The sequence below is a fragment of the Nicotiana tomentosiformis genome, chromosome 7 (genome assembly GCF_000390325.3).
Source record: "Nicotiana tomentosiformis chromosome 7, ASM39032v3, whole genome shotgun sequence".
Classification (NCBI taxonomy): domain Eukaryota; kingdom Viridiplantae; phylum Streptophyta; class Magnoliopsida; order Solanales; family Solanaceae; genus Nicotiana; species Nicotiana tomentosiformis.
This window is the reverse complement of record NC_090818.1, coordinates 122,115,308-122,128,975: the sequence shown is the minus strand read 5'-3', so window position 1 is coordinate 122,128,975 and position 13,668 is coordinate 122,115,308. Positions and strand designations below refer to the sequence as shown.

The 13,668-nt window shown below is 38.3% G+C and overlaps 1 protein-coding gene across 1 annotated transcript; it reads right to left on the bottom strand.

Moving 5' to 3' along the window:
• Positions 1–12,182: 12,182 nt before the first annotated feature.
• Positions 12,183–13,349, bottom strand: LOC104111909 (uncharacterized). The gene has a single exon (XM_009621710.1). The coding sequence runs from the start codon at positions 13,347–13,349 to the stop codon at positions 12,183–12,185; it is 1,167 nt and encodes a 388-aa protein (XP_009620005.1).
• Between the last annotated feature and the right edge of the window lie 319 nt (positions 13,350–13,668).

The following is a 13,668-nucleotide window of genomic DNA, read 5'->3' as shown; positions in this document are numbered from 1 at the left end:
TCAGTAGAGATAATCAAATTCCTTTAAATGTAATAATTCTCAATATATTAATTAAATTCCTTCAATTCAGAAAAATTTAAATTGATATCTCATTTACAGGAGTAACAATTAATTCCATAAACAAGCAAGAATAATAATTCATTAAATTCCAAGGATTTTTTAATTTATTAATTAGCTTCTCAAGCTGAAATAAATTATTAAAGTATCATGTAATTATTATTATTAAGCACGATTTATTCTGAGGACGTACGACCCGATCCAGAGTGTCGTGTACACTGCCGAGGGACGTGCGGCACGATCCATAGATGCATCTATCCTGCCGAGGCATTCGGCCTGCTCCACAAGAAAGGAGGACATTTTCTTATGTGCCTCCGGAAGGACAGTATGTTTATTATATGATAAATTTGGGAGGAGAACAATTTCTTTTGATAATTAATTGATTTAAATAGAAATCAAGCCTATGAGAATTTCATCCTTTATATATATATATATATATATATATATATATATATATATATATATCAATTAATATTAATTAATCAAAGAATATAATTTACACAAGTAATACATGCTTTGAGTCCTAAACTACCCGGACTTTAGCATTAATAGTAGCTACGCACGGACTCTCGTCACCTCGTGCGTACGTAGCCCCCACAATTAGCAACAATTATTTAATCTTAATCACCTATGAGGTAATTTCCCTCTCACAAGATTAGACAAGAGACTTATCTCGTCTTGCTCCAATTTAATCCATTATAAGGCCTTTTCCACGATTATCCAACTCCGTCTGGCTCGAATCTAGCAAAAATAATTCGATACAATCACTAAATATTATAGGAATCAATTCTATAAGAAAATACTACATTTTAAAGAAAAGATCCGAAATTATTTAAAAATTCATTCGCGGGGCCCACATCTCGGAATCAGGCGAACATTATGAAATTCGACAATCCATTCAATTACGAATCCAACCATACCAGTTTCACGCAAATCCGACTCCGAATCGATACCGAAATCTCAAAATTTCGTTTCTATGAGATTTCTAAACTTTTCCAAATCTCAAATCTCAAAACACAAATTAAATTGTGAAAAACAATGATACACTTGTATATGTAGACCAAATCCGAGTTAGAATCATTTACCCCAATGTTTTTCCCTTGATCTGCCAAAAGTCGTGTCTACTCAAGCTTAAGTTCGTCAAAAATGGCAAATGGGACGAATGCCCTCTTTTTATAAAATTTCTCAGCAGCCTTCGGAACTGGTCCTCGAACTGGGCCTCGATCGCGGTATCGAACATGTGCCTTCGATCAGGGAATCGAGGTTGTGCTTTTGATCAGGGCATCGAGCTTGGGTCTCGATCCTAGCCCTCGAGCCATACGTTCGATCATGCCCTCGATCCTTGCCTTCGATCGCGACTTCGATCACAGGCTTGAGCCTGGACCTCGGTCATGGCCTCGATCAGGGTATCGAGGTTGGGACTTCAATCATAGCCTCAATCATGTCATCGAGCTTGAGCCTTCGATCGTGACCCTCGATCTTGGGTCTCGATCCTGGCCCTCGAGCTAGACCTTCGATCATGGCCCTCGAGTTAGACCTTCGATCATGGCTTCGATACTCTAGCTCGAGCCTGTACCTCGTCAACCCTGGGCTCGATATCTGGCTCGGTATCTGTGCTCGATCAAAGCCCAGAATGTCCAACAGAAGAGGAAAAATTGCAGCAGCTTTTTAACTCAAATTTTTGATCCGTTAACCATCCGAAACTCACCCGAGGCCCTCGGGACCTCAACCAAATATACCAACAAGTCCTAAAACATCATACGAACTTAATCGAACCTATAAATCACATAAAACAACGCTAAAACCATGAATCATACCCCAATTCAAGCTTAATGAAACTAAGAGTTTTCAACTTCTACATTCAATGTTGGAACCTATCAAATCAACTCCGATTGACCTCAAATTTTACACACAAGTCATAAATTACATAATGGAGCTATGAAAATTTTCGGAACTAGATTCCGACACCGGTATCAAAAAGTCAACTCATCGGTCAAACTTCCAAACTTTAAATACCTATTTTAGCCATTTCAAGCCTAAATTCACTACGGACTTCCAAATAAAATTTCGATCACGCTACTAAGTCCAAAATCACCATACGGAGCTGTTGGAATCATTAAAATTTTATTCCGGGATCATTTTCTAAAAATGTTGATCGAAGTCAAACTTAGCACTTTAAGGCCAACTTAAGGAACCAAATGTTCCAGTTTCACCTCAAACACTTCAAAATCCCGAACCAACCATCCCCGCAAGTCATAAATCATTACAAGCACCTACGAAAAGTTTTATTTTAGGGAACGGGGTTCTAAAAGTTAAAATGACCGGTTGGATCATTACACTACGCACCTACGAAGTGCATCACTCCTGCGTTTTCCAGTGACCACACCTGCGATTGCACAGGTGCGCAATTGTGCCCGCTTCTGCGATGAACACCTTAACTCCCCATTTCACTTCTGCGCTCCACTTCTCACTTCTGCGAGCTCGTACCTGCGAGCCCATTTCCGCAAGTGTGATTGCATCAATAGGAAATAGCAAGTTTCAATTGTTCTAAGTCCACATTTGATCCGTTAACGATTCGAAACTCACCAGAGGCACCCAGGACCTCAATCAAATACACCAACAAATCCTAAAATATCATATGGACTTAGTCGAACCTCTAAATCACATCAAACAACGCTAAAACCACAAATCATATCCTAATTCAAGCTTAATGAAATTAAAAAATTTCAACTTCTACATTTGATGTCGGAACCTATCAAATCAAGTTTCGATTGACCTCAATTTTTGCACACAAGTCATAAATGACATAACTGACGTATTCCAACTTCCAGAATCGGATTCTGATCCCGATATCAAAAAGTCAACTCCCCGGTCAAACTTTCATTTACATTTTTATTTTTAGCCAATTCAAGCCTAATTTAACTACCGACTTCTAAATAATTTTCCGGACACGCTCCTAAGTCCAAAAGCATCATAGGGAGCTATTGAAATCATCAAAACTCTATTCCAGGGTCGTTTAAACATAGTCAACATCCGGTTAACTATTTCAACTTATGCTTTCATTTTGGAGACTAAGTGTCTCAATTCATTTCAAAACCTCACCAGACCCGAACCAATTACCCCGGCAAGTCATACAATAACTGTAAAGTATAGATGAGCAGTGAACGGGGGAACGGGGCGGTAATACTCAAAACGACCGGCCGAGTCGTTACATTCTCCCCCACTTAAATATACGTTCGTCCTCGAACGTGCCGAGAGTTGTTTCCAAGCCATCAAAGCTCTATTCCATTTTACCATGCACGTACCCGATCGGTTAGGAACCTTTCTCTTGCTTCCTTCTAGGAGGAAATCACAATACACAACATGTTCCCCACACCATTTGAAAATATTTGGCTCAAACCATAGTAGAAACCATCAAGAATACTTTGAAATCCATTTGTACATAATCAAGCTATCAGAACTGAATCTCTCTAACTCGACTAAGCCACGCATGTCACCACATCATAATTACCCAAAGGAATCGAGCATACCATTACCATGTTGGTCTAGCCTACTACCAGTTGTCCTATTTTCTTCGAGTTTCTTCTGAATAACCCTCAAGTTGACACTTCTCCTTGTTAGAATACTATGATCCTTACCCAAAGCTCGTTACAAGACATCCTAACATAAAACCATACCGCCCTAAGGCCCATAAGCCACTGTATTCTTCTTAAGCGCCCCCGTAAGTACCACAACTAAAACGCCCACTCTAGGAATACCTTACGTAAATTTAAAATTGTTCTTTTGTGTTTCTTATACTAGGTATAGAATCCATATTCATACAGAATTACCGCAATCCCAGACACCATCACATGCAAACCTCAGATTTTATCCATACACCTGTCCGGAGAATTTCTCAATTATTATAAATAAATCTCGAACCCATTAGAACTTTCTCGAGAGTCACCTACTTTTCTCAAACCCAAATTGCACCGCCCGAATGGGCTGAAAGACACATGTCCCATTAGCACAACAACACTCAAAGAAGTAACCCAACTCTAACACCACCGATCGAATTCATACTCCATGCGTACTACATCCTTCTCAAACATCAACTCACTCATCCCTATGATTTTTCATATACTCAAAAGTGCAATATAACCTGTATCTAGGGAATTTCCTTACTCGGGTCATCCTCGATCTCAACCTTTACAAGTCATAACTAACCCATAAGTATGCCTCAAACCAAAACTAATATTTAGCAGATAACCATGAAATCAAATCGTCAATAGCAGGCTCCCCCTTTTGGCTCAAAGCCATAGATTAAAATATTCGATAACTCACAATACCCATACTCTATTACTGCCATAATACCGCAGTCAGTTCAACGAAAATTCTTCTCAAGCTCATACAACGCCAACCATAAAAATACCTCAATCATCCGCTAAGCTCGCATTCATTCTCTTGACACTCAAGTCAACTTTATCAACCAGATTAAAATTCAAATCTCAACGCATACGCCCTGCTAGCAGAAGAGAAACTCTCCACTCACATTTTAAGGAACACACCTACGTAGATTACTCTGCAGGGAATAACCCACCTGCTTAGCCTCAAATTGGCATCTTGCTATACCATTTCGCAGCCACAATTACTATGGAATAACTTAATCTTTTTGAGTCCAAACACATTAACAAGACATGAGAATTTTATTTATTCCACAATTAAATAACATGAAAGATCCTTCAACACACAAATTGAGACAGACACCAAGCACCCAATGGCCTTTTTTTTTTACATCTCGAGAAAATCTTCCCTTTCACGTTCAAACCATCTGAACACATTTCACAGTCACATCATAATCATTATTTAGCGATTCAACCGCTCACCAAGCCACAAATTTCACTCATAAGGACACTACTGAAGCTACCGAGCCCAAGCTGCGGTCGAAACCTGGCCTCAAGTCCTCCAGACTGGCCCATTACCAAAACACAGAATACACATCTCAAACCTCGTTTATGGAATCACAAGCCGGCAATGCACATCTGATACCGAGTGTCGCACCCCTTTTTCTCGCGAAATCGGGTTTCGACATTGACAACTCTTTTAAAGGAAGAGTTATTCAAAAGAGAGAATCGCCACCTAACATATTAAGGTGCATTAGGGCACCTATTTGCAAATGACTCGGGTTTACAAGTTTGCATCACCAAAGATCGGGTAAGGACTCAAATTACCTCGAGGAGAAGGTGTTAGACACTCCTCGAGGTCCACAACGGTGAGTTCGGTAAGAGAAAAGAAATAGTTTGGACAAATAAAGAAATATTTTAACAGGAATGGGGGGGGGGGTCCTAAGATTTTTTAGTCTAAAGGATTACCCCGTGCAACATAAATAATATTTCATAACCTCTTCGTGTGATGCATGCCACTAAGACAAAAGCAGTGATATTGGCCACCTATCACCTGAAAGAAGAGGCTATTTATGGTTTGAATTGCGGGAGGAGTCCCGTGAGGATGGTAGCCCTCCGGCAATATCGAACGAGTTTACGGAAGGTTTATGGATCTTTTCATGCTTGCTGAGACTAGGGAAGCTCGTGCCGCCGAGTTTGAGAACTTGAAGCAAGGTAGTATGAGTGTGTGGGATTATAATTTGAGAATTGCGGATTTTTCCAAGCATGCTATTTACATGTTGCTCAATAGGGAGGCTAGGGTGCGCCGGTTTGTGCAAGGCCTTAGCCCTTTGATTATCAACGAGGCCGCTACAACATCCTTGAACTCTGATATGAACTATGGGATTTTGGTGGACTTTTCACAAGCCACGGAGACCCAAAAACCTAAAAACATAATGGAGGAAGATGGTATATTTCGAAAATAATGAATCAAGAAAAAGACTAATATAATAGATAAATTTGATCGGATAGTATAACGGTATGGATAAATTTGGCTAAATAATATAATGGAGGTTAGATATGGATAATATTCGAAAGTAAAGGGATACAATTGGACATTTTCCCAAAGTTAGATCTGCAGCCTCCAAAATTCTAGATATCAATTTGAAAACCGTAGAATCCCAAAAAAGGAGAGGAAACCAACTTAATTGCGAGAAATATGTTTCGTAGAGTTTTAAGAAAAGGTCTGTTTGGTTTTGACAAAAGGGTATGTTGTTTAAAAAAAAATAGGCAGTATAGCAGTCGTGGAGCATCTAATATATATCTACAAAAAAAAAACAATTGACCTAGATACAAGATATAACCAAAAAGTATTAATTTTCGATTAAACTATTACTATATTTTATATACTGAATGATTAAATTTAGTTAATGATAATATCTCTAGATATAAATCTTGAAAACACGGATAACGTATGACAAAGTCAATGGGAAATTGAAAATAACACACATTTAATATTCCAAAAGGTATGAACAATAATGGAGAAATAACTAGCAATAAATAACAATAAATGGTTTAAGTAAATAGGGGGAGTGATTCACCTAATAATGAATGAGTAGATGATTGTTCCTCCTGACAATAATGAATGACAGATAAATCCTGGGCTCGATATCTGGATCGATATCGGGCTCGGTATCTGGGCTCGATCAAAGCCCAGAATGTCCAACAGAAGAGGAAAAATTGCAGCAGCTTTTTAACTCAAATTTTTGATCCGTTAACCATCCGAAACTCACCCGAGGCCCTCAGGACTTCAACCAAATATACCAACAAGTCCTAAAACATCATACGAACTTAGTCGAACCTATAAATCACATCAAAGTACGCTAAAACTATGAATCATACCCCAATTCAATCTTAATGAAACTAAGAGTTTTCAACTTCTACATTCAATGTTGGAACCTATCAAATCAACTCCGATTGACCTCAAATTTTACACACAAGTCATAAATTACATAATGGAGCTATAAAAATTTTCGGAACTAGATTCCGACTCTGGTATCAAAAAGTCAACTCATCGGTCAAACTTCCAAACTTTAAATACCTATTTTAGCCATTTCAAGCCTAAATTCACTACGGACTTCCAAATAAAATTTCGATCACGCTCCTAAGTCCAAAATCACCATACGGAGCTGTTGGAATCATCAAAATGTTATTCCGGGATCATTTTCTAAAAATGTTGATCGAAGTCAAACTTAGCACTTTAAGGCCAACTTAAGGAACCAAATATTCCGGTTTCACCTCAAACACTTCCAAATCCCGAACCAATCATCCCCGCAAGTCATAAATCATTACAAGCACCTACGAAAAGTTTTATTTTAGGGAACGGAATTCTAAAAGTTAAAATGACCGGTTGGATCATTACACTACGCACCTACGAAGTGCATCACTCCTGCGTTTTCCAGTGACCACACCTGCGATTGCACAGGTGCGCAATTGTGCCCGCTTCTGCGATGAACACCTTACCTCCCCATTTCACTTCTGCGCTCCACTTCTCACTTCTGCGAGCTCGTACCTGCGAGCCCATTTCCGCAAGTGTGATTGCATCAATAGGAAATAGCAAGTTTCAATTGTTCTAAGTCCACATTTGATCCGTTAACTATTCGAAACTCACCAGAGGCACCCGGGACCTCAATCAAATACACCAAATAGTCCTAAAATATCATATGGACTTAGTCGAACCTCTAAATCACATCAAACAACGCTAAAACCACAAATCATACCCTAATTCAAGCTTAATGAAATTAAAAAATTTCAACTTCTACATTTGATGTCGGAACCTATCAAATCAAGTTCCGATTGACCTCAATTTTTGCACACAAGTCATAAATGACATAACTGACGTATTCCAACTTCCAGAATCGGATTCTGATCCCGATATCAAAAAGTCAACTCCCCAGTCAAACTTTCACTTACATTTTTATTTTTAGCCAATTCAAGCCTAATTTAACTACGGACTTTCAAATAATTTTTCGGACACGCTCCTAAGTCCAAAATCATCATAGGGAGCTATTGAAATCATCAAAACTCTATTCCAGGGTCGTTTAAACATAGTCAACATCCGGTTAACTATTTCAACTTATGCTTTCATTTTGGAGACTAAGTGTCTCAATTCATTTCAAAACCTCACCGGACCCGAACCAATTACCCCGGCAAGTCATACAATAACTGTAAAGTATAGATGAGTAGTGAACGGGGGAACGGGGCTGTAATACTCAAAACGACCGGCCGGGTAATTACATTGTCCCCCACTTAAATATACGTTCGTCCTCGAACGTGCCGAGAGTTGTTTCCAAGCCATCAAATCTCTATTCCATTTTACCACGCACGTACCCGATCGGTTAGGAACCTTTCTCTTGCTTCCTTCTAGGAGGAAATCACAATACACAACATGTTCCCCACACCATTTGAAAATATTTGGCTCAAACCATAGTAGAAACCATCAAGAATACTTTGAAATCCATTTGTACATAATCAAGCTATCAGAACTAAATCTCTCTAACTCGACTAAGCCACGCATGTCACCACATCATAATTACCCAAAGGAATCGAGCATACCATTACCATGTTGGTCTAGCCTACTACCAGTTGTCCTATTTTCTCCGAGTTTCTTCTAAATAACCCTCAAGTTGACACTTCTCCTTGTTAGAATACTATGATCCTTACCCAAAGCTCACTACAAGACATCCTAACATAAAACCATACCGCCCTAAGGCCCATAAGCCACTGTATTCTTCTTAAGCGCCCCCGTAAGTACCACAACTAAAATGCCCACTCTGAGAATACCTTATGTAAATTTAAAATTGTTCTTTTGTGTTTCTTATACTGGGTATAGAATCCATATTCATACAGAATTACCGCAATCCCAGACACCATCACATGCAAACCTCAGATTTTATCCATACACCTGTCTGGAGAATTTCTCAATTATTATAAATAAATCTCGAACCCATTAGAACTTTCTCGAGAGTCACCTACTTTTCTCAAACCCAAATTGCACCGCCCGAACGGGCTGAAAGACACATGTCCCATTAGCACAACAACACTCAAAGAAGTAACCCTGCTCTAACACCACCGATCGAATTCATACTCCATGCGTACTACATCCTTCTCAAACATCAACTCACTCATCCCTATGATTTTTCATATACTCAAAAGTGCAATATAACCCGTATCTAGGGAATTTCCTTACTCGGGTCATCCTCGATCTCAGCCTTTACAAGTCATAACTAACCCATAAGTATGCCTCAAACCAAAACTAATATTTAACACATAACCATGAAATCAAATCGTCAATAGCAGGCTCCCCTTTTTGGCTCAAAGTCATAGATTAAAACATTCGATAACTCACAATACCCATACTCTATTACTGCCATAATACCGCAGTCAGTTCAACGAAAATTCTTCTCAAGCTCATACAACGCCAACCATAAAAATACCTCAATCATCCGCTAAGCTCGCATTCATTCTCTTGACACTCAAGTCAACTTTATCAACCAGATTAAAATTCAAATCTCAACGCATACGCCCTGCTAGCAGAAAAGAAACTCTCCACTCACATTATAAGGAACACACCTACATAGATTACTCTGCAGGGAATAACCCACCTGCTTAGCCTCAAATTGCATCTTGCTATACCCTTTCGCAGCCACAATTACTATGGAATAACTTAATCTTTTTGAGTCTAAACACATTAACAAGACATGAGATTTTTATTTGTTCCACAATTAAATAACATAAAAGATCCTTCAACACACAAATTGAGACAGACACCAAGCACCCAATGGCCTTTTTTTTTTACATCTCGAGAAACTCTTCCCTTTCACGTTCAAACCATCTGAACACATTTCACAGTCACATCATAATCATTATTTAGCGATTCAACCGCTCACCGAGCCATAAATTTCACTCATATGGACACTACTGAAGCTACCGAGCCCAAGCTGCGGTCGAAACCTGGCCTCAAGTCCTCCAGACTGGCCCATTACCAAAACACAGAATACACATCTCAAACCTCGTTTAGGGAATTACAAGCCGGCAATGCACATCTGATACCGAGTGTCGTGCCCCTTTTTCTCGCAAAATCGGATTTCGACATTGACAACTCTTTTACAGGAAGAGTTATTCAAAAGAGAGAATCGCCACCTAACAGATTAAGGTGCATTAGGGCACCAATTTACAAATGACTCGGGTTTACAAGTTTGCATCACCAAAGATCGGGTAAGGACTCAAATTACCTCGAGGAGAAGGTGTTAGGCACTCCTCGAGGTCCACAACGGTGAGTTCGTTAAGAGAAAAGAAATAGTTTGGACAAATAAAGAAATATTTTAACAGGAATGGGGGGGGGGGATCCTAAGATTTTTTAGTCTAAAGGATTACCCCGTGCAACATAAATAATATTTCGTAACCTCTTCGTGTGATGCATGCCACTAAGACAAAAGCAGTGATATTGGCCTCCTATCACTTGAAAGAAGAGGCTATTTATGGTTTGAATTGCGGGAGGAGTCCCGTGAGGATGGTAGCCCTCCGGCAATATCGAACGAGTTTACGGAAGGTTTATGGATCTTTTCGTGCTTGCTGAGACTAGGGAAGCCCGTGCCGCCGAGTTTGAGAACTTGAAGCAAGGTAGTATGAGTGTGTGGGATTATAATTTGAAATTTGCGGATTTTTCCAAGCATGCTATTTACATGTTGCTCAATAAGGAGGCTAGGGTGCGCCGGTTTGTGCAAGGCCTTAGCCCTTTGATTATCAACGATGCCGCTACAACATCCTTGAACTCTGATATGAACTATGGGATTTTGGTGGACTTTTCACAAGCCACGGAGACCCAAAAACCTAAAAACATAATGGAGGAAGATGGTATATTTCGAAAATAATGAATCAAGAAGAAGAATAATATAATGGATAAATTTGATCGGATAGTATAACGGTATGGATAAATTTGGCTAAATAATATAATGGAGGTTAGATGTGGATAATATTCGAAAGTAAAGGGATACAATTGGACATTTTCCCAAAGTTAAATCTGCAGCCTCCAAAATTCTAGATATCAATTTAAAAACCGTAGAATCCCAAAAAAGGAGAGGAAACCAACTTAATTGCGAGAAATATATTTCGTAGAGTTTTAAGAAAAGATCTGTTTGGTTTTGACAAAAGGGTATGTTGTTTAAAAAAAAAAAACAGGCCAGTATAGCATTCGTGGAGCATCTAATATATATCTACAAAAAAAAAAAAACAAATGACCTAGATACAAGATATAACCAAAAAGTATTAATTTTCGATTAAACTATTACTATATTTTATATACTGAATGGTTAAATTTAGTTAATGATAATATCTCTAGATATAGATCTTGAAAACACGGATAACGTATGACAAAGTCAATGGGAAATTGAAAATAACACACATTTAATATTCCAAAAGGTATGAACAATAATGGAGAAATAACTAGCAATAAATAACAATAAATGGTTTAAGTAAATAGGGGGAGTGATTCACCTAATAATGAATGAGTAGATGATTGTTCCTCCTGACAATAATGAATGACAGATAAATCCTAGAATGTTCGAACTATTTGTGAAAAACTATGGAATAATGTGAGTGAGAATATTTGATGAAAAGGTAAGTTTGTATCTTTGCTAGAGAGGAAATCTTCTTTTGAAAAGTGTTCTTATCAAGTGAATATCACATGTCACTCTCATTCACCCTTTTTTCTTTTATTTATATGGGAAATACCCTTAATAAACCCTAATTAAACATGTGCAGAGAATATCCAATGGAATATTCTCCTTAATATCCTATTATAATAAACTAGCCGTTACAGCTCCTTTGCGGTGCTCGACCTTGACCATCGTTCATACCATGACCGCGAGCCTCGCTATCTCCCGATCCGCCTCGGCTGGCCCTTTCCGTGATATTACTTTGCATTAAGTGCTGAGACAGATTTCGACCCATACAGTATCTTTGTTCGAAAAATAAATTAAACAATCACAGAAGTGTTAAATTTACTAAATTTCACTTTGGAGCAGATTTAGGTTAGTAAAATTAAAAATATATACTCACTAACAACTGCACAAAATAAATAATAAAAATGGAAAGCAAAGAATTCCTCGCTTATATCCTGTATCCACACCACATTGCTTATTAATGATTTAAATAATTAAACACCAAAAGAAAAGAAAGGGGAAAAAGAGCCAGGGATTAGTTTTAAAAATCAAGAGAAGGGAGTTGGCTCACATCTGGTTCAATCCAAATGCAGTATCTTGGTTGGTCCAATTTGTGACAATTTGGACTTGAGAAAGCTCCCTTGACAGCTGAGTAATCGAAAGAGTAATATTTGCGACTGGCCAAGCAATAGAACACCCCGTTCTTGTCGTGAAACATTGGGAAATATATCGTGTTTTCTAACCCTTGTGCAACACAAGGTTTCAAGTAGGAAGCTCCAAAGCTTACAAAGAGAGTTTTATTATCCAAACTTGTTATTTGTTCCCTCTCCAAAATCCTTTTATTTATGTCGTATTTGTACCTCCAAACCTCTACTTTTCCTTCATTGTGAGTTAGAAATACAGCTAATATTCCTCCATTATCGACATCTTTTGCCGTGTAAACCTTTCGAACTGACCTTAGTTTTCGACGCGGCAAGGACTTCCCATAAAATTCCCAGGTGGGTGTCTCTTCAGCTGAGTTTTCCCTGATACTTAATATTCCTAAATTTCCTTTCTCTTCCAATACGTACACAATGTCGTTTTTTAAGAATACTGGATTATTGCATCCGGATAAGTCAAATATTCCTAGCTTATTTCCATCTCCATCTTCATTAACAAAGGCATGATACGTCCATCTACTATCTCCAACTTTGATGATGTATACCGGTGGTGGAGAGCCAAAATTTTCAAAACCAACGACAAAACAATCCGATGATGATGAGTCTGGGGGACACGAAAAAGTCCAAGCATGGAAAGAATTTTGCTTTCCTTCTAGTAGATCAGGGAGTTCAATTATGTCATTGCTTTTGTGATTGAAAAACAACATACCACGTTTGCCCTGACTCATGAGTGACCAATTACCTTTTGCGCTCCGAATTCGAGCACCCCTTAATTTTGGGACGATATCTGTCTTGTGAGTTATGGCATTGTATAATGGATGAAAGAATTCAACTATGCCTATTTCTTGATATAGGGTCATCATACAAGGTGTATTATTGCTATGAGAAAGTGCATGGGAATCATGTATGGGAGGGGGTATTGAGCGCCAACTTTTACAAACAGCACGAAAAACAAAATAATCGCCTGCAATGAGACGTGATGATATTGATATGAGTATGTCAGTCAGAATACAATCAGACCACAATCCATTATCATCAGCACACTCCATTCTCTTCAATAAATATAAATAAAGAAAACAAAATTCAAAAAAAGAAGAAGGAAGAATGTGTGGAAGAGCAGTCCGAGAAAGATTTGCTTAGACTTCTTAAGTACTGTGAATGTCACCCCAGTCCAACTAGAATTGTTAAAGGAATCATTTCCTTATTTAAACTACAATTGACAAAGGAATCCTTTTTTTATTTGACAATGAATCCTTTCTAATTAGTTAATATTAGAAAGGAAAAAATATTTACCCTTGCCCTACGTCCAAGTAGTAACTTCTTTCCTTGTATTTGAGCTATTCTAATTCCTTTTCCTTATTGTATTTG